This window comes from Larus michahellis, chromosome 1, assembly GCF_964199755.1.
Source record: "Larus michahellis chromosome 1, bLarMic1.1, whole genome shotgun sequence".
In the NCBI taxonomy this organism is placed as follows: Eukaryota; Metazoa; Chordata; class Aves; order Charadriiformes; family Laridae; genus Larus; species Larus michahellis.
In genome coordinates this window covers 94709734-94734083 of record NC_133896.1, presented here as the reverse complement: position 1 = coordinate 94734083, position 24350 = coordinate 94709734, and the positions used below count along the sequence as shown (strand labels likewise).

Here is a 24350-nt window from a genome sequence, read left to right as displayed (position 1 = left end):
TGCTTGAGCAGGACACAAGCTCAAGTTAGAGGGTGATGGGTGCCCCAGAGCTCAGGGAAGTCTGGTATTTCATCCCTTATGTGTCTGCACTGAGTGCCTGTTTCACTCCTGCGTGCAGGGCAAGCTCTTGGTCTTGTTCCCAACTCCTGTGCTCAGAAGGTAGAGCACACCTTGGTGTCATCCTGTCCACCCTGACTTGTTTGAAAGTTGCTTAAATCCTAAATATAACCTCAAATATGTAGAAACTTTTAAAAGAGGTTAAGCCTTCCTTATAAGTACTCAGTACACCCCTCAATTACATAAACGTTTGATCATAGTTTCACATCACTTCTTAAACTAATGCTGCTGCTGCAAAAAAAAATCCTGTCAACTGTCTGATCCTTCTTCACCCCTCCCAAAGAAATCTTGTCTGGTTGCACAAGGATCTGAATGGTGAAACTGGTAATTTGTATCTCTATTATCTGTGTAGCTTTATAGTTTGTGCGTGTGTTTTTCTTCCTGGATTATTTAGCCCAGCTCAATTTCTGCAGTCTTTTTAACTACCCTTCTAGTGCTTAAGGGTTCCAAAGGCTTGTGGTGGCAGAAGAAAGGTGTGATGGGGCAGAGGGAAAGAGGGAGGACAGCGTGCTCATGTGGTGGTGATGGTTTCATTGAAAGTGGTCCTGCTGCTGTCTGCGTGAGGAGATAGGTTGTGCCCATGCATTGCTGCAGTCTGCCTGCAGAGCAGGAGCAGTCCCTGGTGGTACGTGTCTCTGTCTGCAAAGGTGTGCTCCTCTGCTGAGCTTGGACAAAGGGCAGCATCAAGTCCTTGCTTCTCCTCCCCTACCCAGCAGGCCTACAGGGAACCAGCTGTGGCCCAAACATGAGGGACAGGTCTCGTGTCCCAGGCCACATTCGTTAAAGTGCAGAGTCGGACATGGTGTACGCCATGGCAGCTTATTGTTGTGGGCTTGGTGTAGAGTCAAATTACCAGCTGTGAGATGGGACTCCCTAAATTATTGAGTTGTGCGGGTCTCCTTCCACAGGGTTCATTGGCCTCAATAGTCTGCTGAGTTATGGAGATGTTAACTGTAAGATCTACTTCAGCAGTGTCCCTAACTCTCTCAAATCAGTCATGGGCCTGTCTCGAGTTGGGTGCGGACAAGCGGAGCCTGCTTGGGCTGCTGGCAGCTGGGTGCAACACCCACAGGTGCCTGGGGAAGCCGTCTTGCCCCTTCTCTGTCAGCAGACAGACCTGTGCCTGTATCTGCCGTGCTCTGCAGGTTCATGGGGACAGCTTGGCAGCAGCTTCCTCCCATCCTCTTTTTGCTTAAGTTGACCCCTTTGTGCTCTTCTCTCACTGCCCTCCTTCCCAACCTGACAGTTTGCTCAACAGATAAAGGAGGCCTTTCACAGCTTTGGTTTTGCTTCAATGTGAGCAGATGGTAGTTGCTTGGGGTTTGGTTTTTCTGTTGTGGGTTTGGTTTTTTTTTTTTTCTAAATAAGCAAGTTTGTATTCTCAGTAGCTCCCTTGAGGATACCCCATCACTTTGCAAAACCATGGCATGGAGGCAGACTGCTTGGTGTGCTGGCAGTGCCCTTGGAAAGAAAACCCATTCCTGAGCTCTAGCGTGTGGATCCCAGTAGCCGCTGCTCTCCAGATACAATTCAACTACTGCTGAGGGTGCTGGGTTGAGCTTGTGGTGGGGATGTCTGGCCAGGTGTTGGTTCGGTTCACTGTGGGTGGCTGGGACGTGGTGGGTACGTGGCCAGGCATGGGCAGCTCCTTTGCTCTCATCTGTTTTTCTCTGCGTTGGAGCAGACCCTGGGGCAATGAGGTGCTGGTCGCAAGGGTTTGCTCTCTGTCTGATGAGAAGGTAGCGCCTTCCCCTATTTGAATGTGTTATATATGATCAAAGGGAAGAGTATGTCTAGTTTGAGAGCTGTTGGGGCATCTGCCTGTGGTTATTGGTGTCTGAGGAACTTGTTGAAATCCAGCCCAAGCTGTTAGTGCCTGAAAGCTGCTGTTGTCCACTGGCTAATCTGTGAGCTGTACCGTTTAGATTTAGTGGTTCTGCTAGGTATCTGCCTTGTAAGTGCTTGAAAACAACATCCCCCCACACACACAGGCTGTTCGTCTTGGAGAGGCGGTCCTGGCGTAGGAGGATGCGAGTGGTTTGCTTTGGAGCCTGCTCTCCTGGCAGCTGTCTCCATCAGCCTTCTGGGGGAGAGGTTTGTCGCGCCACGTGCTCAGGCGTTCACAAGCTGCTCTTTCAGACGCGGCCCTGAAGCTGCTCTTGTTATACGCTCGCGTACCCGTCCCAGTGGATGGGCTGAGGTAATCGGTGCAACGTCCCTTTGCCGCATGCCAACAAACTCCCCTTTGCTGTTCTATGAGGGGGCTGGAAGGCAGCCTTTCTGGTTACCTAGGCTGACCCCTTGCAGTAAGGCATCTGAGGATTGGCGTACAGTGGACCTGGGAAGAAGCTTGAGCTCAGCAAGGGCTTAAGTCTTCCTTTCCTTGTGAAAAGAGTCTCCTGCCCCCGATAGGAAGTTCTTCTGGTACTCCAGGACCTTCGTTGTTTCTAACACTCACGTTGGGATTTTGCAGCTTATTTCTTAATTTCGTTTTCTATCTGTTGAATATGATGTATTCATCATATTCATGAGGGTAACAAGCATCCCTATGGTCTTTGCCTCCTTTGGCACTGTATACCATGAAATGAGATGTTCACTGTGTTACCGAAGAAGAGAAGTATGGTGCGGTCACAGTATCTGACCTCAACACAGTGACTGTCTTTTTGCTGGTAAACCGTATTATTATACCTTTCAGACCACTCTTCGAGTGAGAGGATTGTGCTTTCCTCTTCCTCACGACGTATTACCACTAGTGTCTTGGGGTTTTGTCCTAGTTAATTATACTAGCTGCCACCTCCAGCTATTGGATGTGGAAGCAAGGGCAGTGCAGCTGTTGGGAAAGCATTCATTGAAATTTGAAGTTCTACCAATAAAGGTGACTGGGAAAAACATTCAGCCCATGTGCTGGTACCCTGAAGACCAGTTAACTTCCTGAAGTATCAAGCTGGAAAGCTTCTCAGAAGGAGAATTGCAATGGGAGCATGCCTGTGGGTTTACTGGTGTTTTATAGCTGCTTGCTAAAACGTAGCGCTCTGTACTTCTGTGGCAACATCTTCTTAGTACAGGCCTGGGAATACTTTTATAGGGTTCTTCAGGGAGGCTTAAATAAGTAGCTTGTTTAGGTCGTATGACATAAAGGAGTGGATTTTTTTTTTTTCCTAAAGTTTGGTTATACCCTCCTGTAAAATCCTCTATTTTAAAAGCTCCTGTTTCCATACTTACAGCTTCTCTTCCAAATAAAAAGATTAGAACATAGCAGCGACATCAGTAGTAGACTTGCATGGGTCCTTTCCTTTTTTATCCATGCTAGAGGGTTTTCGCTAGGCTGCTATTGAAGAAAACAAGCAAAAAAAAAAAACCCAACTTTAAAATGAATCCTGCTCTCCCCTTCTCATTCAGAAAATCTGTACATTGAAATCCCTTCTGCATCAGCAGTGAACTACTGTATTGCACAACTGGTGTGTTAATTCAGCTTTTTGTCTCACAAAATATGAGACTTGGCGTAGAGCATGTGTGTTGGAGGGCACTGTATCTTGGACTATGCAGGGCAGAAAAAGGGGATATCTGTGGCTAGAAACCCGGCTGATGCTCTCCTAAAACTTACAATATTCATGTGACAGTTGTTCAGATGTCCAGCCTTGAGGGGCACAGACACAGACTTCAGTTCCTGTTCTTTTATTTTTTTACTTCTTTTTAAAAAAGGCTGGGAGGGGACAGAACAGATGGGGACTGGTTGCTGCAAACCGTGGGATGAACCCTCTGTGTGTGTGTGTTTAGGCTCCATATATATTGCACCATTAACAGATGGATGTTTGCTTCCTTGGGGGCATCAGCCATGCTGCCATCACAGTGACAACCTGTTACTACACTGAGGTGTCCTTCCCTTCCCCAATAAAGGCTTGACCTTGCAGATTCTCTTCCCTGCCTGTCCAAATACCAGCAGTCAGGTACCTAAAACAAACTGGCTGCATCTTGGTCGCCTGGTGCTGGTTCCAGGGAGGGCAAGGATTGCGCTTGCCTGCCTTAGCTGAGTGAAGACTTCAGTTGTGGCTGTCTGACAAGAAAACGTGGTTTTCCTGTTCCTAGGGGCTGCGGTCTTGTTCTTTTGACTCTACCAGACTGAAATGCTGTTGTAGTTACGACGATCAAAAGGCATTTTTCTGCTCTGCTTGTTTGGCCACAGCTGCAGGAGGAGTTCCTTGTCTTGGCATCTCTTGCTGAGATCTGACTGCATCTCTGTTTACCGGAGAGGACAAAAGTGTAGCTGAGGCAGTGGTGCTACTGCCAGCACTGCAAAGTGCTTCTGCACAACCTCAGCCCTCTTGGGAGCCTTGCATCAAGGTGCTGCTTGGGAAAGACGGCGAGTACCAAATCCCTCCTCCTCCGCCAGCTGCCAGGAGATGGCCCCTGGCACAGCCGTGCCTCCCGGGGAGCATCTTCCTGGGCAACCTGCTACACCCCTACCTATGGTTGGCAGAGTGGGGTAGCAAGTCTGGGTGGAGGATGGCAGAAATACCGTCTGTAACTGTTTTCGGCAGGGCTGTTGGTGTGGGAAGCTTTTTTAATTTCAGTTGTCTATTTCCAGTTTTATTTCCAAGGCTTTGGTCCTGGTGACTGCTTGGGAAGAGCAGCTAAGCGAGGTGAAGGACCAGGAACTCAAGCCTCAGCTCTGTGCCTCGCAAAAGAGTATGTGAAGGAAAGGGGTTTTTGGGGAGGGAGAGGCGATTGTAGGGTGCTTCTGGGAAGGCACAGAAGCTTTCTGAGCCTGTTGGGTGTGAGATGAGAGCAGCGCTAGAGAGTAAGAAGTGCTGTGGATGAGTAGCTCAGCACTTCAGGAGACCTCAGCTTTTCTTGCAGTAGATAAGCTTGATGCAGTTGTAGGCTGGAGACAACACGTAAGGCAAAGCTGGCTCTGCGTGGAAGGTTGCTGTGTGCAATCCTTGCTCAGCTCCTCTTTCAGGCGCCAAAGCCTCCCAACTGGCTGTGGCATGTATTTCGTGTGCCCAGAGACCTTGGCTTGTTTTGATGCTGTGTCTGTTTTGGAGAACGTTTAAAAAAAAAAAGTTGTTTGGAGGAGAGGAGTCTGTGTTGGGAACCATTTGATTAAATAGCCCTAGGCTTCCTCAGCCCTCAATTAGCACAGCCGTGATCAGACCTCTCTGAGTATCCCTGTGGATTTTGGGTGCGTGGCTCACCCTAAGCTCTGGTGCTGCAGGATTTGCATCCGTAGCAAGGTAAGGAAGTGGGCGCTCTGGTAGCAAGCAGCTCTTTTCTGGATGTGCATTTATATCCGTACCTGTTGGAGAAGTGTGGGGCACTGCTCTGCCTTCAGTGACGAGCAGTGTCTGGCTGATGGTTGGTATAGTACCGTGACAAGTGACATTTCTAGCTTACGGGAAAGCTTGAAACTGCTAAAGCCATGTGAATGATGGCTGCTGCAGCCGGTTGGGTTTGACCCTAGTGTGTCCAATGGCAACTTTGAGCGTAGAGGTGTGGCTTCAATCCCTTTTTTCCCCCCCTCCTTATTTTCTTTTTCGCTAACCCTTTCCCACCACTTGAGAAAAGTCAAAACCATTTTTCTAGAAGCCGGCAGGGCCCAAAGCCGGTGTTTTGATTATATAAACAGGCTTCTTTCCTTGTGCTGTGCTTCAGTATAGCACTGGCTTGTTTTCTTGGAAATCCTCTAAAAAAGCCAAATTCAGTGTTGGTGTAGCTATGTCACAGAAAGCAAATGCAAAGCCAAAATGGCCTCTGAGCTACAGAGTATGGCAAGATCTCAAATATCGAAATCCCGTGTAGCAGCAAGTATTCAGGCAAAACTGTTCCTGACTTACCTTTAGAGGGGAAAAAAAAAAAAATTGGCAATAATTGCTGCCTTTGTGTCACATAGTCCCCTCCTCCACTTCCTTGGATGCCCTGTAAAAGTTAATTCATTGCTGTTTGCAAAGGACTGTGTTTCTCTGCTGCCAAATGCCACTGAGGTGCCCCGTGCTTCTGTTGGATTTGCTTGTTTGCTTTCCTTGTTGGCAGCGTGCTGTGACATGGCCTTCTTCAGGGTAGTAATAATAATAATAATTTAAAAAAGCAGAACAAAACACATCAACCCTCCAACCACACAAAATGCAAAGCAACAGAGCAGAGAGCCTTACCAATATTGCCTAAAAGGAAAACTGGGTTTACAGTCGGTCACTGGCCTGTGCAAGAGTTGGTGGTTTGTTTTTTGTGTTTTTTTTGTTGTGTTATAGGTTTTCTGAGTCTGAACTGTTGCATGGAAATGCTTTTTGTGTCCCGATACGCTTTTCTGTGTGCCGGTAGTTTGTCACAACGCCTGAAATATATTGGTGTGCCGGACCCGCTTTGTGTAGGACGTGAGGAGGATCCTCGCTCTGACCCTCTGCGAGCAGGCAATTAAGCATTGAGACTCGCTGTTCGTTTTCTTCCTGCCCCTCCCCATTCTTTTATAAAGCTGTAAATGCAAGGAAAGCCGGAGTTTGCTGAAGCGTGGGGTGAGTGAATGCAGTGACCGACATGGTGGTGGTGATCTCCTCCCGAGACGCTTCTGCGAGGAAACAGCCTCCGAATGCGGGCTCCCGGGAAGACTGCCAGTTTCCATTCCCATCGGAACTGGCGTGTTGGGTGGAGAGGAGGCTTTGCTGCGGCCACCTCGCCTTGCTCGCCAGGCAGCCAGAGGGTCTGCCTTGCAGCAGAAAGTCCCGGAAAACTGAATTTCTGCTGGGAGGAGGCAGCAGGATTCCTTAGTGTTTCGCAGCCCTGAGGAACGAGCAGGAGCAAAGCTCTGGGTGTTTGATTGCTTCCAGTTACCCTCCTGCTTGCACACTGTATTGCACAAGTGTGTTGGGTCCCTTTCTGCCAGGCTTGTGACGGCTGTGCCTGTTTTGGGGGGGTGGTGGTTCTTGTTGCTTTACAGCTCCCGCATGGGGCAGGGCTGGCCGTCCTGCGCTGCGCAGGGTGAGGCTTCCCCTTGATGTGGGTGAAGAGGTTGAGCAACACAGCCCAGAAGGCTCTGATTCAGCCTTCTCCTCACTCTTGCTAATTATTGTGACCCTTCTAATTTTCTTGTACGCAGCATCTTCTCTTTAATATATATTTTTTTTTTTTTTTACCCCTTTTAAAAGAGAATTTTAAGAGTTGCAGTCCAGCAGTCTTCCTAACCTGGCATGCTTAGGATGGACTACACGGGAGACTGAATGGGCTGGTAGAAATTTAGGAAACTGATGTTTAATTACAGTTCTCTCCCTTTAGAGCAGATCTTCTGTGTGATTGGGGTATCTCTTGTGCAGGACTGAGCCTATGCTGGATTTGCATCAGCAAAAAATAGCTGGGCTTTAATTTTCAGGGCAATGATGCTTGCTTATTGCAATGTAAAAGCTTTATAGCGTTTGGATTTTGGGTGCGTGTGCCAATGAATTGGTGGGGTAGTGTAGGTTATTTAGTGAGGGGATGGAAGGGGTAGTGGGTGGGGAAAGCTGTCGTCCTGATGCTAACGTTCTCTGTGGGGTCCAGGGAAAACGCGTATGTATTAAAATAAATGATTCTGTCCTGTGAAGCATTGTGCTTTGTCCTAATAGAGCTAGTTGGTCAGTGGAGCACCTTCCAAACATCTCCACTGCTGGGATGGAAGTCCCAATGCTGCCTGAAATGAGCACAGTGTACTAGCAGAGTATAACTCTGTTCATTTTTATCTTCTTGTTTTCAGTTGATCCTAGTTTTCCAAATGTTGCGTTTTGAGATGAAACTATGGAGTTTTACCTTCCTGGGAACTGGACATGGAAAAACTCGTTCATATTTGAATGTAGTCGGAAGGGGGAATATGTGCTGCCGCCACACGGCTTCTTTTATGAAATTTTGGTTCTAAGCTGCAGCAAATTCACGGTAGAAATCAAAAGATTGGCAGGGAGAAATAAACCGGCTTTCACTTCTTCTGTGTCAGCACCTACACGTGTGTGGCAGTGGGTCAGTCTCTACTACTTCATTAAAGGAAGATTATTTCCTTGATTAAATAGTGGCTTTTAATTCCATATCAGTAGCTGAGTGCTTAAGTAGAGTTGCTTTTAACAAACCTGATATGAGGAGATAGGAAGGACTGACGCCTGAAAAGTAAAGCTTCTTTAAGATGCTCTACCTTGATGCAAAAGACCCCACTAAACGGTGCTCAAGGTGGAATTTGCTTCAAAAGCTAAATTCATCATCTTAAAGGTACAAAGCTAGTGAAATATATGGCGCTGTACTGTAATACTGACTGATGAAGGTACACAGTGAACAAGTCTGGGTTTGTTCTTCTTTCTCAGAATCTCGTGAATGGGCTGGCATCTACGCTTAATTCAGTGATCGGTGGGGGGGGGCAGCTGGAGAATGAGGATGGCAGAAGGGTGTGTGTGTGTTTAAATTACTGGGGTGTGATGCAAAAGTTTAATATTAGCACAAGGCACAGGAACATTTAAATTGCTCCTCTGGGAGTGTGCATTGAATTGGTGGTAGTGCTGAGAATTGAATTTAGGTCTTAATTTGTTCATGTCTTATTTTCCCACGTTACCATCCTTGTAATGTTTTCTTCCTATGTTGTAACATGTGTGAGAATACTTGGTTGCTTTCCTTAGGAGAGGCTTTGTTGGTAAGTGTGAACTTTACAATTAACTGGCAACAAATGTGTTGGCAGTTCCCTTGTAATTTTTGTGGGTTCAAAATGAATTTAAAGCGTGGGTTCTTGGCAAACTCCAGCTGACTGAATCGGTGATCTTGGCGATTTGCTGAGAATACTACGGCCAGCCGGACGTAGTGCCATGCCGGGGCACAGAGCCAGAGCAACGTGGGGAGAGCTATGTCCTAGATCCCGCACGTGTGCTGGCATTTTTAAATACCATAGCTCTGGCTTGTTTTGAAATACAGTCCTATTTGTTAGTAGCAGTGCCTACAGACATCTGTCTCGCTGTTCTCAAAATGATTGCAAAGGAAGATACCTCTGGGTCGAGCCTTTCCTGCTGCTGGCGCGTGTGCTGTTTTGCTCCCGTGTGTCATTATTTTATGGAGCGGCATCCCTTCAAAGGGAGGGAGGGAGCGCCACTGCTCCTTATTCTGTCCCTTGCCTGGGATTTAACAAGCAGCAGCAGCACTCCTCAGGCAGCGATCTTATCTTGCTGTGAAAGCTGAAGAGATTGGGCTCTTGTCAGTGCTGGGATGGAGGAGACCTGAGGAGCTGCGAGGTGTGGCTGGAAATGACTCAAAGGGAAAAGCAGCCATCCTGAGCCAGTCCCTCCATCCTGAGCCAGCCGGCTACAGCAAAACCAGCGTGGTGCTGCGGTCTTCAGCCTGGGCAAAGACTCTGCTTTGCAGCTATCGTACTGCCGAGGAGGGCTGAGCTCTTCTTCTGCAGTTTCCCATGCTGCGGGCAGCCTGGGCGCTTCTGGTTGTGCTGCCCTTGTTTAGGGATTCCCTGTCATCCGCTCACTGAGGTGAGGGCAGACACGTTTATCTTGCATCTCAGATGAAATGTTAGTCCCAGAGAGAGTAATTAATATTCTGTACATTGCCTAATGCCGTGGGCGTGGCAGCCCGTTCCAAATAATGTGACTGTTTCTTCTTTTTTTTTTTTTTAATGAAACAAAAGAACTTGTTGCATTTTGGGGGGTTTTGTCTTACGTTTTTGGTTTTGTTTTGGTTTTTTTCTTTTCTCCCTAGCATCCAGCGAGCTGCACTGGTGGTTCTGGAAAATTACTACAAAGATTTCACAGTCTACAACCCAGCCTTGTTAACAGCCTCCAAATCCCGTGCAGCCAAGCACATGGCTGGCCTGAAAGTCTACAATGTTGATGGTAGGTGAGGTGAAATGTAGGCTCTGAGACTGGGTGGGATGGGGAAGGGCTGGGTTGGCGTTATGCTTTGTTATGCACACATTCTCACCTTCTTGCTTTGCCAAATCCTTGTCTCTTGCTGGAAATCTTCCTAACGGTGCTGAGTTTGCCGGTTCCAGATGACTTTACAGATGTGTTGAGCCCACAATGAAGCTTTTGTCTTCGCCAGGTGAAACGGCCAAGGTTTTGGTCAGGCTTAATTATTATGTGGCTTGACAAGCACTTCTCAGCACCGCTGCTTGTTTTAGGCAGCCTCTGCTTTTTGTCACCCTTGGGTCATCTCCTTGGTTGTGCTAGTACAATAAACACAACTTTTAACCTAAATGAGTTCCTCAGCCATTTACCGTGCCTCTTCCGCAGGCAGCCTTCAGGAAAGTGAAGGAGGTTGATACCAATGTGGGAAGAAGCAGCAGCCTTAGCAGTAAATTAGCTATGCCTGGCTTATGCATGGCCATGCTTCCAAGTCATCGTGACGCTAAGCAGTTCGTGGAAATTCAGAGACAGATAACTATCCCCCTTGAGCTTTGCCATTCTGCAAACCTGTTTCAAATTTTTGGGCTCTGTAGAGGTCTGTGGGAGGATGGCTGGGTGGATCCCTGTGGACGTTCAAAGCAGTGAAAACTGGACTTAATCATTTGACACTCTTAAACCCTATCAGTGAAAGCTAGGCGTGATAAGCAGGCATGATAAACGTGGGAAAACATGAGACATGATTGTTTTGCGTTCAATAAAGCTCCAGTGCCTTATGGGTTTTTTTAATTTTTTTTTTAATTTTTTTGCATTGTTGGTGACTTCAGAAATTTTAAAGACCTTATTCTAAGCATTTCCCTAAACCTGATCCAGCACTCCCGAGTCTGTAAAATTAATTGGAGGTCCCTGTCCTGACAGGGGAAGGGGTGAATGGAAGCAGGGGTGAGGGAGAGGGGCAGCCTTGCTCATTGTGTGTCCCCCGCTGCCCTGGAGTGAAGAAGCTCTCAGGTGGGAGAGAATGAGATGAGTTGAAGAGGGCAAGCAAACAGACTTGCCCTGCGCTCCCTAGAGGTGAAATCTTCCATTCCAGCTGCTCGCTCTCAATGAGGCCTGGTGTGTGGAAAGTGAGGGCTTCCCAATCCCACAGGTGTCAGCACACCATTCAAACCCAGCGGCCCCACCAGGCTGGCTGCAGGGTGTGACATTCTGTTTAGTAGCTGGCTTGTCTTCTCAAGAGATGCTGCAGCATCTCTTCAGGAGGTGGCAGGGTCCCTGCCCCTGCAGCACCTGCTGGGATCTTGGGACTCCCAAGCTCGGAGGAAAAATTGCCAGTCTGGTAGTGTTAGTGGCTTAGGAGCTGCTAGCTCACAAAACTTTGTTGTAAGAGAAGGAACCAGAAGTAAGCTCCAGATGTGGCTGACAGGCCTTTCTAAGTGTCAAGCTCATGAGCCTGCCAGGGCCTGAAAACTTGTGCCTTCCCTTCTGGAGCAGTACCAGTTCCCTGGGCTGTTCCTTGTGCAATGCCGCTGCCTTTGTGGATGTGGAAATCTCAGGCTTAGAGGCATGTCCTTAAGAAGATTCCCATCCATTTTATGAAGTGGAGCATAGTTCTGGCTGCAGCTTACGTTGGCATCCTGACAGTCTCTTACACCCTCCATGTGAAAAGACAGTAATGCTATTAAGGCAGCCTAATTTGTTGGCAGCTTTCGTATTTGATACTGGAGTAGCCAGGAAGGAGAAACATCTTGCAGTAATCTCTCTTATACGGAATGGCGAGACTCACCTTCAAAACCAGGATTTTCATCACCAGGCATAGTCAACAAGTCCAATTGCAGTTCTAACCCAAATTTGGGAGCTAGTGTCTCCCTTGAGTCATATCCTCCATTTCAGGGCTGTCAAACAGTGTCTGAAGCGTTTAGACTCTTAAGAAGCTGTCTGTGTGAATGCTCGTCCTTCCCACTGCTGAGCTTCAGGCTTCTGTCTTGGAATCTGGTTTGTGCTTTTTAAGAAAAAATGAACAAGTTGCCCTTGGATGAGCAGAACAATTTTAAGCATGTCTGTGCAATTGATTGGCCTTGACCACTGCCACTTGAGAGCGTGGGCTTTCAGAGCAGTTAGTCAGAAAAGCAGCTCTTGGTGGTTTGGAGACTGTCCTAGATTTCTCCTTTGTCCCTCTGGTTAGACCCACCTCTATCTTCTATCTAGATAAACAGGTTGGTAGACTCTTCTGGAGTGACTTTTTTTTTTTTTCCTCCCCTCTCTGCCCAACCAGCCAGAGAAGTGAGCTTCATGGGGGAACCGCAGAACCTACTACTGCATTTTAGGGTCACTAGTTAAGGTCCTGTAGCAGACAGCTCTGTCGCTTGTCCAGGTGCAGCTTCCCTGTTCCGGTAGGTGTGTAGGATCCGTTAACAGCAACAGAAATGCTAATGGCAGGTACTTCTCTGAGAGCCTTGAGGAGCTACTACGAATATAGTCCCCAGCCTACCCTGTTGCAGGACTGCTGCTCTGACAGCATCTGCCCTTCTGGAAAACCCTATGCTTTTTCTAAAGGTGACCCCGCTGCCTCTGCATCCTGTTTGTCCTCTCTGCGTGTAACTGTCTGGAGCTTGGCTTTCATTCGTTCATCTTCATGTCTCTTGATGTTCTTGTGTTTGTCTTTCTCCCCTTTCCAACTCCTCCCTTCTCGTGCTCTCACACTGTCTTGTTGCTGAAATGCGGTGTGTGCCAGCTGCCTTTGCCTTCAAACTGAAAACATATATAATGGGTGGTAAGTTGCATCCTTGGCATGTACACCTCACCTCTGCCTTTGTGTACGTTGCGTGAGATCCTTCATCCCAACTAACTTCCCTCGTCCACAAGCCAAAGCCCCCTCTGCAAGCCTGTGCTGTCTAGCAAGGTTTCTGTTAGAGCTCCTGAGGACCTGGGAAGGGTTTGTAGCCTTGGCTGGGAAGGCTGGAGCCGCACAGCACTTGTGACAGATGCTGTGGGGTGCTGGTCTGTCCCAGCCCCATTCCTGTGGCATTAATGCCACCTTTCTTGTCTGCATCTTGCTTGTCCTCATCTCTCAAAGGCCCAGGTAACAATGCTTCAGGGCAGTCCCGTGCCATGATTGCAGCCGCAGCCCGTCGCCGGGACTCCAGTCACAACGAACTCTACTATGAAGAGGCCGACCACGAGCGCCGAGTGAAAAAACGCCGTGCAAGGTAAAAATGTTCCTTCCCAGGTGCCACTCCTTGGTGCTGCAAGACTCAGTCGCATGGGGCTTGACGAGGCGGGGGACACCCATGGTTAAGGGCTGGGGGTTGGCTGTAAATCTGTCACAGCAAAGAAGCATACGAAACCCAGATGCACAAGGGACAGTGACAGCTTGCAACTGGAATTATCTGAAGAACGTGCATAAAGCGGAGCTCATGTATATTATGCCGGATAAGCTAATGGCAATGTCACGGATTAGGGAGCAGTCCAGTGCTTGACAAATCTGTAGTTACTTACTGTAGGAAATCCCATTATTTTCCCCATGCCCAGGCTTGTCGTCTCAGCACAAGTAATCCAGGGGCAGGATCGGTGGAGCACTTGGTGTTGCCTGTTCATGGGCAAGGAGAATATTTGTGTTTGCAGACTACTAAAAGGGGCAGTTTTCCCTTTTCAGGGGCTTGGGGAGGAAAGGCTTGACCAGAACTGGTTGCATTTTATTTTGGAACACAGGTATGTTTCCTGCCAGTCGCACATGGGCTGCAGAGTTGATGCTTTGTTGAGGTGACCTGCGATAGTGCCTCTATTTGCTCTGGAACCTAATTACAGTTTGTAGTTAACGTACCTAACAGTTTGAGGCAAGTTGCTTACAGGCAGGCACCCCTGAACTGAGCTGTGTTTGGAAGGAATGTGCCGTAACTGGAAGGAGCTGTCTTGTTTTGTGTTTTCTTTTGGCAGTTTATATTTCATCAGGAAAGTGCTGGCACAGTGTCTCCCCCCATAGCCTGCTCCGGTCTGACCTGTGCTCCGTAGCCGTTGTCTTTTGGGCTCTCTTCCAGCCTTGGAGCAATAGGAAACTAAACGTTCCTTTCCATGCAGTGTAGCATCGTAACTCGCGCACAGCTCCCTTGGTTGCCGAGTTTGGTTAGAACAGCTGCTTAGTCAGAGGAAAATCATCAGTCACTAGAGGACCAGGCCAGATGTTTCAAAGGAGAAAGGTCAGAGCGGTAACAAAAAGACGTGAGGAGATTAGAAACTGATTTCCACCCCCCACGTCTCCCAAGCCAAATTAAACAAAATGGGCAGGGATGAGGGCTTCTCATGCTGTTCCTCATATATAGTCTGAATGCAGTATGCTATACCTCTGCTGGTCGTGACGCAGCTTCCCCTGGCTTTAAGATGCTTTGGGTGTTCAGGGCAGTGTGGACAGTGGTTGGTGACTTGAGTGGAAATTTAGTGTGAAACAAGTCCTGTCTGGAGGGCTAAAAGAGTTTTATTGGGTGGCTCTCCCACTATCATTGCTTTCTCCTCACTTACTGCAGCGTAGGCCCTCGCTTGTTCCTTAGTCCTTAGATGCTTGCAAGTGTCGTTTGGCATCTGTTTGCCTTCCTATGGTGTGGTCTTAGTGTTTGCTCACCTGTGCCAACAGGGGAATGGTTTGCAGAGGATGTCTGTAGCTTCAGTGTTAGGAGTGAAGGCGGGAGTGGAGGGGTGCAGAACAATCATTCGGTGGCACAAGGTCTGTACCCAGGTGGTGTAAATCGGAGCGGATGGCAGCTTCTGAGCACAGAGAGTCACGGAGCAGTCTGTGTCCTGGGTCATGCTAGGCTATAGCCAGCCCCTTCCTCACTGCTTGCCCGTCCTTACGCTTCATGCTGCAGTACTGTATGCTGGAACCGTTGTTTTCAGAGACGTGCATTAAACCCAAGGGCAGCTGTGTCTTGTTTAACTCATGTAGCTGATGTTTATGCTGTGTTGGCAGAACCAAGTACGACACTCAGGCTTTTAAAGTCTTAATCCTGTTTTATGGCCCTCAGTTGCTGGACGGCTTGGGCAAGGAAAGAAAAGCTGCTGTCTGCCTCTCAGACTGTCAGTAGAGAAGATTTTATGTAAATGGTGTGATGGCAGGCAGTGAGTCAGTGGCAGAGATGGGAATAGGAGCTTGTAAATCCTGACTCCTAGGCTCTGCCTTAACCACAGACCCATCCTACCTCTCTTGTTGTGACTCTTTCTGTGCTGGTTTTCCTTCTGCAGGCTTGTGGTTGCAGTAGAGGAGGCTTTCACTCACATCAAACGCCTCCAGGCAGAGGAACAGCAGAAAGCTCCAGGAGAGATGATGGACCCCCGAGAAGCAGCCCAGGCAATCTTTCCCTCCATGGCAAGAGCTCTGCAGAAGTACCTTCGCACCACCCGCCAGCAACAGTACCACAGCATGGAGAGCATCTTGCAACACTTGTCCTTCTGCATCACCAACAACATGACACCAAAGGTAATGCTTTCTCTAACATTGGTGCAGGAAGGAGGGAGAAAGGGATGGCACATCTGTGTGTACATGCAGAACAGAAAATTGTCAGGGGAGGTGTGCAGAGGTTTTTACGGTTGCTCTCTGTGATATGATCAGTGCATTGTAGGTTGTATCAGGTCTTAAAAGGAAGTAATGTTTCCTCTACATCGTCATCTGTCTCTTTCTATTTGAAAGTGCTTATGAGATAATTGTTCTCATATCCAGTTCAGCAGAGGGAGTACCAAAGGAGTGTCCAAGACTCCAGTCTCCTGTTCCTGGAGTCACAGGATGTTCTCCCAGCTGGCTCACAGTAGCAGCATGATGACATGATGCAGATGGCAACCTGCAAAGGACCTTCCCCCCCCCACCCCTCTACAGTGCTGCATTTTGGACCGCTTCTTAGAGCATTTCTAATTTATGGGCCACTTGCTCAAATGTCAGTTTGCTGCTTCGCACCTTGACTGTGACTGTTGACTTGCAGACACAGGGAGGGACTGAATGATGAGGGAAACGGGTCACACGATCTCCCTCCCACTCTCCACCTTCACCTCCAAGAACACCCCACAATCCTAGAGAAGGGTTAGAAATGCAAGAATTTACTACCGGGCATTTACCCAGGACTTTACTACGCTAAGAGCATAAATGCTGTCAAGAGATGGGGCTTAGCACCGTCTTACTGGGATCCACCTGGGACCTCACCCTGGTATGCAGGGGGGAGTTCTGCTGCCATTTAGACTGCAAAGGAGACTTTAAAACTCAAGCGACATCAAACGGCGCTCTCTGTTCTGCTTTCAGTTTTGCAGCCTCAGTCAGGCTGCAAACATGGAAACCTCTGCTTTCCACCTCTAGGTTGGCCTGAAGAAAGGAAGGCCACCTGTCCCACCTGCCTTTCTGGCACTGCAATTTTGGGATGGGTTATGGGGCTGGTGGGGGAGAAATGTCGTCTGCTCTACTGAGCTGCTGCTGGATGGCAGTGCTGACAGCAGAAGTTGGGGCCATAACTTTGCAAGCTTGCTGGGATGGATTGAAAGAGGATCTCCTGCTGGTTGTGTCTGCTCCTGGTGTCTGAAAAGCTGGGACGGACTAGGGAGAGGATGTCTCCTGAAGCACGGATGCTGAAGCCATTTGCAGCATGGCAAGCCCATGCGCATGGAGCTGTGCCTGGGAATGGGAAGAGAGCATCGACACAGAGTAAGTTGCAGGGCCAGCACTAACGCGTGTGCCTCTCTTGGCAGGCATTCCTGGAGCGTTACCTCAACCCGGGCCCAACCCTCCAGTACGACAGGGATCGCTGGTTCTCCAAGCAGTGGACGCTTGTCAGCGAGGAAGCGGTCACAAGCGGGTTACAAGACGGCATTGTTTTTGTCCTCAAGTGCTTGGACTTCAGCCTTGTTGTTAATGTGAAGAAAATCCCCTTCATCAAACTCTCGGAAGAGTTCATAGACCCTAAATCTCATAAATTTGTCCTCCGCTTACAGTCTGAGACTTCAGTCTAAGGGATTTTGAGGGTGGGTTGTTTGGGGATTTTTATTTTTTTTTCAATATTGTGCTTTTGGGTTTAATTTCCCCAATGCTGACTGAAACTGGCAGATGATGGACCAGTAATATTTGACCATCTGCACTTTATTTGGAAAGGGGAGGGGGGAGTTGGGTTGTCTTATCTAGAAAGAAATATCTTAAGAGGCGACAGGGTGACTTGGCTCAGTTAGCTCAGCCTTGGAGACAGAACAGATTTTTTTTCTTACCCCCCCCCCCCCACCTTTCTAGGCATACTGTAAATCTCACGCTCTCTCTCTCTCCGCACGATTGCAACATCGGTATTTTTGCTGGAGCGCTGCCTTACGCCATGCGCACGCCTGCGCTTTTGCGTCTCTGCTTTTGCGACCTGTCGCTGTCTTTGAGAGCGCGTCGCTCACCTCTCCGCACTAGAAACCTGCCTTGCACAGGGGGAGTTTTTTTGGTCCCTGTTCGCTTTGGGAGGAGAGGGCATCAAAGAACGGGTGCGAGAGGGCTGCTTCTGTGAGCCACCTGTTCTGGAGACTGAAGACTTTTATTCTTTTCCTCCTCTCTGTGTGCCCTCTTCTGTCAGTGCTGGACCTGTACGAGAGTAGCGGGGTGTGTTTTTTCTCTCTGTGTCTCTGAAGCTGTTTGTCTTCAACTGGATCAGCCCATCTTGCAGCGCTTCTGTTTCTTTAATTTTATTTTTTGTTTTTACTAGTGCTTTTTAGTGAAACTGTTCTGCGTGGCACAGCTCCCTGTTATCTCTCACCTGCTTCCCTCTCTCCTGTTTGCCCGCATCTGTGTCGGGCACTCCCAGGGCTCCCTGTTTCTGCCCCCTGCTGCCTGGCTTTCCCAATGTGTTCCTCTAGTCACAGTCCCCTCGGGGTCTGCCTTACCGCCAGTTACTTTTGCACCTGCAAGGGCTGCGTATTTGCACTGGGACAGGGTAGGTGGGTACCTGGCTCCTCCTCAGATAAATCACAGACCCTCCCTATGTCTGACGGCCTCTTTGAGGGGAAGGGGGGTGCAGGTAGGAATGCGCCTCTCCCTCTCCAGCTGGCGTCAAGTGCATCTGGAGGAAAGAAGGGGAAAAGCACTTCCCTCCTTGAGGAGAGGAGCCAGGGAAGGGCTGATCTTTGCCACGTGCACTTGCTTTGGAGAACTGCTGTGCTTGGGAAACACTGCAGTGTGTCCTTCCCCACCGTACACCTTCAGCTATAGCTAAGAAATACCAAACTACGTCTGAATGTTGAAAATCTGCCTGCCTTTCTTGGGCTTTCTGTACTGCAGGACTTTCTGCTCAGTGCCGGGACCTGCTCCTGTGAGGGTTGTGTAGGTCTTAGATTGCAGTTTGGTTTGTAAGGCCACCTTTGCCTATCGGTGCAGCTTTCGTGTATGACTTTTGTTGTCTGAAGTTTGCAGAGTTTTGAAAGGTTTGCTTTTAATGATGACCCTAAAGTGATATCTGAAGTCAGATTGCCAGCACAGGGCATCGTGTGACTCTGGAGCCATCTCCAAGGCTGGCAGGGACCTGCCTTTAGGCAGGTTTCTCCAAGAAGCCCCCCTGCTCTGGTGGTGGTAAATTTGCGTGTGTGCATGCAAACGCTAGATTCATTCTCCCCCTACCCCCACCCCCTGAGTCTTTTGCCTTGCAAATGTCTCTGTCAGGCAGGATCTGACCTGCCCTCCATACAGATGTCTTAACGCAGAAGGTCCCAGTTCAGCAAGGTACGTTAGCCAGTGCCTTTCGCTGCCAGGGTGCATCATCTTCCGAGGGGAGTTGTGACAGCCCTTCCCATCCCCTTTGGCCTTCCCCAGGCCTTCCCTGGGCTCCTTCACCAGCTTGTGGGGCTGCCCCCCACTCCCACCAGTGCGAGGTGGCCTGGCTAAGAGCAGGGAGCGGGGCTTTGCCGGTCCTGCATGGCATGGCTGGTGTGGGCTGACGGTGCCCACCACGAGCCAGTGGGAGGGAGCAGCCACCTTAAGCAGGGATGCAGGGGACAGGGCAGGGGGTCCGACCTCTTCCACCTTCAGCAGCAATGGAGCTGCGTGTCCAACAGCACCTGCAAATAGTCCTCTTGGGATCAGGGGAGCACCCTGGTGAGTGAGGGTCCAAAGTGGTGATTCGCCATCCAAGTGACACCTGCAGTCTCCTGCACCTTTCTTACAAGTGTGTGGTAGTCACCTGGATCCTGTCTTCTCCATGTAATGTGCCGGACATGGTTGTGAAGAAACCAGATGGCACGGTACGTGGTGGGATCAGTCCCTTAAAGGATGGGAAGCAGGTAGAGTTTTCCCTTCTCTAAACTTAGTGTTTGGGTTTCTTTCTAGGTCAGGCTTTCTGGGAGTCCATATGGGGACTCATTTATTGACTGTGGCCTTTGCAGTATTTTATTTTTCAAAAAATAGATTATTTTATTCCCTCCTTGGCGGGGGGGAGAGGGAAGGGGAGCATATAGCATCTCACACTTGGCTCTCCTAAAGATGCCTGTCTCTGGCTTTTATGATGTGCATAACCAGCAAGGTGGGGGAGACGGGGAGTAGCTTGGGAGACTATGGAGCGCTTATACCTGTGTGGAGGCTACTGCCTGTGGCTGAATTGGCTCATTTCTGTGAAGCCAGAACAAGAACCACCTCGCCAGGGGCTTGGGTGTGCCATGTGCATGAGAGCACCTTGTCTCTGACACCTGCAAAACTTCCTTACTTTCCCAGGATTTCCTTTCCTTTTCCCTCCCCGACAAGGGTGGTTTTCTGTCAGTATCTGCTCAGGAAACTCATGTCTTAATTGCGTTGAATCCTTAAACACATGGACAACCAGACAGAAGCGGCACGTGCTCGCTCTGCGTCTGCTTCCTCATCTGTGTGCTGTGGTTCAGCGCTGCCTTTTCTGCCTGCTGCCGAGAAGGATACCTTCAGTGGGGGCCATCTCCTACATTAAATGCGCTTCCCTGTGTGAGCAGCGTGGGTGCTTTGCCTGATGAAATCCGAAGGAGAGGACTTGGCCTCTCAAACCACCTCTTTAGAGATAAACCTTAGGGGTGAGGACAGACTCAAAGGGGAAATTGGGACTCCTGAGTATTCCCTGGTTTTGTTGGGGTTTTTAATGACATTTTTATTTTGGGGGGGTCTCTCTTATTTCCCCTCGCCACGCAAAATCAGGGGACCGCCGTCATACCTACCTCACTGGGGTGTTGTGGGGCTAAACTCCCAACTTGTCATCAAGTGCTTTGAGATCCACAGATGGATCTGTGGCATCTATAGGAATTCAGACTCTTCATAAAAATACTGAGCAGTGGGAGCAGGCTGGTTTGTTTAACTCTGTTTATAGCCAGCTAATGAGTAAGAATCGAGTCACAGGGAATGAAGCGCTGATCCAAAATCCTGCAGTCCTTACTTCTGCAGAGCTTGCCAAGAGCTGAGCATAAATAAGGCTTGTAGGGTTTGCCAGCCAAGTGCAGGCTGTTTTCCTCCGAATGCCTCTCCTATCCTGCACTGTCTCCTTGCACATATTCTCCCTCCTCTCTCCCAGCCTTGGATGCTCATACCTGGCTGGGAATTGTTGGGGGTTTGTTTTGGTTTTGTTTGGTTTTTGTTTTTGTTTTTTTTAGAATTCAAGTGGTTTATAAGATAACCCTGTTTGTGCTGAAGTGGACAGTGTCCTCCTTAGATATCATTGCACTGGACATCCTTGATTAAAGGTGCCGTGTTGCCTAGCCAGGAGTGGTGTTGCCCCACTCCTATCTTCCACATTTGGCGTTTTTCCTATGACTCTCAAATATGCTGCTTGGATACTTTAAAGGCTTTGGTTTTTAGCGCTCGGATTTGTTACAGCCTAAATGCAAAACCATGCTGAGATGTTCCAAAACCAGATGCAGCTAAGACTTTCAACTGTTACGGAGCAGATGGAAGTGGCTGTGGGTTCCCACGAAGGCTGGCTTTCTCTTTCATAGCTAAAGAGTGAAAGATTCAGACTTCTTACAGCTTTTAGGAGTTTAGGGGTGGATATCAGACCCTTAATACCTTGCCAGCCTTCTAACTGGGGCTGTGTGAAGGTTATTAGCGCACCTCCTAGCCCCTCATTGTCACGTGGCTGCAGTGCTCTGAGAAGCGTGAGCATTTTAGCGCTCCTCTCAATAGCGTGCGTGTGGTCCCTCAACGAGTCCCTGTGGTCAGCTTGGGGAGGTGGGGGTGCTGCTTCCAACTACCAGTTTTTCACCCTGTGGAGGTGAGACGTTGCCACCCACCCACCCCTGTAGGCAGCAGGGCAGCTGGGGTGGGATGGACGCGCATGGAAAGGGTGGTGTGATGCAGCTTGCTTGCAGAGCAAGGCCAGCTTCTGCTTCTGGCGTTGTCTTGGGTGCCTTCAAGAGCGATTCCCCTGCGGAAGGAGGATATTGCAGAGAAAGGCAGATCTTTTTTCAGCCTCTGCTATAGCTATTTTTTTGACTTGTGCCTCTAAAAGTTTTCCTTCCAGCCACTTCAGTCACTCCAGCTCCCATCCTCCCCTTCCCATGTTTTTCCCTGAAGTTCCATAGTGAGGCAGAGCAAATATCCACTGGGATGGGAGGTGCTGGGGCTACAGCTTGGAGCTTGGGGGCAGCTCATGATAAGGTGCGAATTTAGGGGAGGTCTGAACAAATCGGAGCCTCTTAACCTTTTCCTTTGGGATGGGAATCTCCATGCAAAGCCTTGGGAATCGGCTGTTGCCAAGTATGCCAAAAGCTGTGGGGAAGCAGTTTCTGAAGCTGGCCCTGCATAAGTAGCTTTTAAAAGTCTTGTTTGAGATGTGCTCGCTTCCAACACTTGCTGCTGAGGAAAATGGAAAGATCCCTACCGTGCTAAACGTGGAAACCTGTTCAAGCCAATTTCATCTTGCTTACCAAAACTTGTAAATCTGCCCTTTTCAAAGGTAAAACAAAACTCTTCCAGTCTTTTGCAAAAATGCCGTAGTCTGCTCCCAGGCTCTGCTCTTCAGTTGCCCTCGGTTCTGCCCTGCCGTGTGAGAGGTTTCACGAGACCTGTTCATGCGCAGACGTCTGTTTCCTCGTTCAGCTTGTGTGTCTGTGTGCTTTTTCCCTGATAGATGTGTGCATTGTACATGGCTAAAGCCTCAAGCCAGGCTTGGTGGTTCAGTGTTTTAAACTGTGTTAAGAAGGAAGCGCTTTTGGGATTGAGCTGCTGGGTGGTGGTTGGTTTTGGTTGTTTTGGTTTGTTTTTTTGTTTTTTTTTTTTTTTTTTAAAAAAAATAAATTAAACCCCCTGCAAATTTCTGTTCTCCTAAAAGAGATGGCTTGGGGCCATGAAGTCTCCTACAGGAATATGCATCCTCCTGCGTCCAGGCTGCTGCCTCCGATAGATGATGACCAAAAGTTGCCGTTTCCGACAGCTGCTCTGTGATGGGAGGCGGATCGCTTTGGGGTACTCCTGAGCTGGGTTCCCGCAGCACCAGCGGTATGGCTGGCATCGTCCGCCCCTCCGCATCCCTCCAAGAGACTACTTTTTTATCCCTGTACCATACCGAAGCCCTGTGGGCAACCATCCCTGCCCGGGGTGTGCTCTGCCGAGAGAGGGAATCCTTCCCTCTGGACGCTTCCCGGGCACCTCTCACCAGCGCTAACGAAGCTTGGGGGTATCTATCTATCTCCTCCAGCGTGCACTGGGGGGGATGCTGTGGCTCGCTACCTGCACAGGCGTTAACTGTGAAGGAATCTTACACTCTTCTGTGCCTGTTTCTTTTGATTCAGCGTTACCGTGTCTTGGGGAAGGGGGTGGGAGCGAATGCCCTTCCCTCACCTTCTTTTAATCACTGTGTAATACTCTTTTTCTACACAAACTCTGTTATAGTAAGATGGGTTTTGCCAAGGTTTTCTAATTAATAGACACTAACCAGCATTTCTTTCTCCGCCCCCTCCCCCCCCTCTTTGCACATGTGACTTTTAACTGCAAGGGTACATGGTCTTTCTGTTCTTTTCTAATTGTGAACTTAAGCAAATTCCTGGTGTCTGTGACATTAATGCACTGTGGGTCTAGCCTAGTAACTTGTTCTGTTCCAAGCTGGGTTCTCTTAAGTTATAGCTGGATGGGGTTTTGTTGTTTTTAAACTGAAACATAAAACCGTTTTACACTTTGCATATTTTGTACAGTAAAATTCTGGAAATAAACTGAAACCAGATTCGATTGTCCCACTCCTTCCTCTTATCCTTTCAGACAAAAAGAGGCAAAAAAAAAAAAAAAAGAAATGGCCTTCAAGCATTCCTTAGCGGTGGCTGGGAGGGGCCCTGCAAACATGTGGCTTAACCTCTTTGAAGGCTGTCTTTTTGTCACCCTCCTTCTAGACCTTTCTGATCTGCCCTGCCACAGTAAAATGCAAACTCATTTATCACTCCTGAAGAAAGACTGGCTTTGAACACCTGAAATCTCAAACGATGGGGAGCAAATGCAGCTGGGGGGCGGGGGGGGTGCCATGACTGGAGTGGGAACAGGTTTTTCTGCCTCCTGTCTTCCCTCCTCGTTCGCACATGAATTATGAAGTGCCGGATTCGTGGCAAAGTTCCTTATTTGGAGCTGGCAGGGAGGACGAGTGGCGAGAGGAGGAAAAGCCAGTGCTCCTTGTTTGCGTGGACGCCAGCCTGCCTTCTGCTCTAACGTCGTGCGGGGATCTCGCCCCAGCAGCGCCCGTGGGTGTAGCTCTCCCCACCTCCCCTTTCCGTCACCAGCATGCCCAGAGCTGGGAAAAACCGGCAGCTGTGTCCGAGAAAACATGGAAGCAGCCTTTCCGAGACTGTCTTTGGTACCCCCTCTTCAGGAAAGCCCCTTTTAATGGGGAGTACCTGGCCTCTGGCTCGGCAGAGCTTCTCCGTAGCTTTGCTGGAAAAATCCACAGGATGCTGCTGGGTGGTGGAAAAAAAATAATACAATGCAACAGTTGTGGAGATAAGCAGCACACGTATAAACGCTGATGGAGAGAAACGTCCACGTGGGTAATTCTCTGCTTGGGGAGGGGGGGAGGAGATGGATGTTTTTAGGCTACAGAGCACTGAACTAAAGCCCGGGAGGAAGCAGGAAGGGTGGGATGGCCGTGTGCTCCGTCCTGCCTCCTGCCCTTCCGTGATCTCTCTGCTTTTGATCTGTCCCCCTCATCCTGCTGGTGCTTTGGCAGTGCCCAGCCCTGGGCTGTTTGCAGTGCAGCTCCTGAAAGTGGGCAGGGAGAGGAAATAACGCCGCTGCCGCCCTGCGGAGCCTGCCGTGGGTGCGCAGCCATTGATGGTCCCCTCCTGCCCCTCGGAGGAAGACCTGACTTGCCAGACTGGAGCTGTGCGGGTAAAAACACTGTGGGAGCTGGCTGCAGGTGTGTAAGAAGCAGGAATTTGGCACAGACAAGATAATGGGCTCGTCCTAGGCTCTTAGCCTTGAGA

General features: G+C 49.2%; 1 protein-coding gene across 3 annotated transcripts in view; it reads left to right on the top strand.

Annotated features, from left to right (window-relative positions):
* The window catches only part of VANGL1 (VANGL planar cell polarity protein 1), a 46514-nt gene extending 23407 nt beyond the window's left edge, over window positions 1–23107 (top strand). For all 3 annotated transcript variants that reach the window (XM_074594023.1, XM_074594033.1, XM_074594039.1), the window contains 5 exons: window positions 9814–9947; window positions 13030–13162; window positions 15186–15420; window positions 16671–16943; window positions 22220–23107. In XM_074594023.1, the coding sequence (XP_074450124.1) occupies window positions 9814–9947; window positions 13030–13162; window positions 15186–15420; window positions 16671–16931 (763 nt within the window). In that variant the 3' untranslated portion in view covers window positions 16932–16943; window positions 22220–23107. The remainder of the gene's footprint in view (window positions 1–9813; window positions 9948–13029; window positions 13163–15185; window positions 15421–16670; window positions 16944–22219) is intronic.
* The last annotated feature ends 1243 nt before the right edge of the window (window positions 23108–24350 follow it).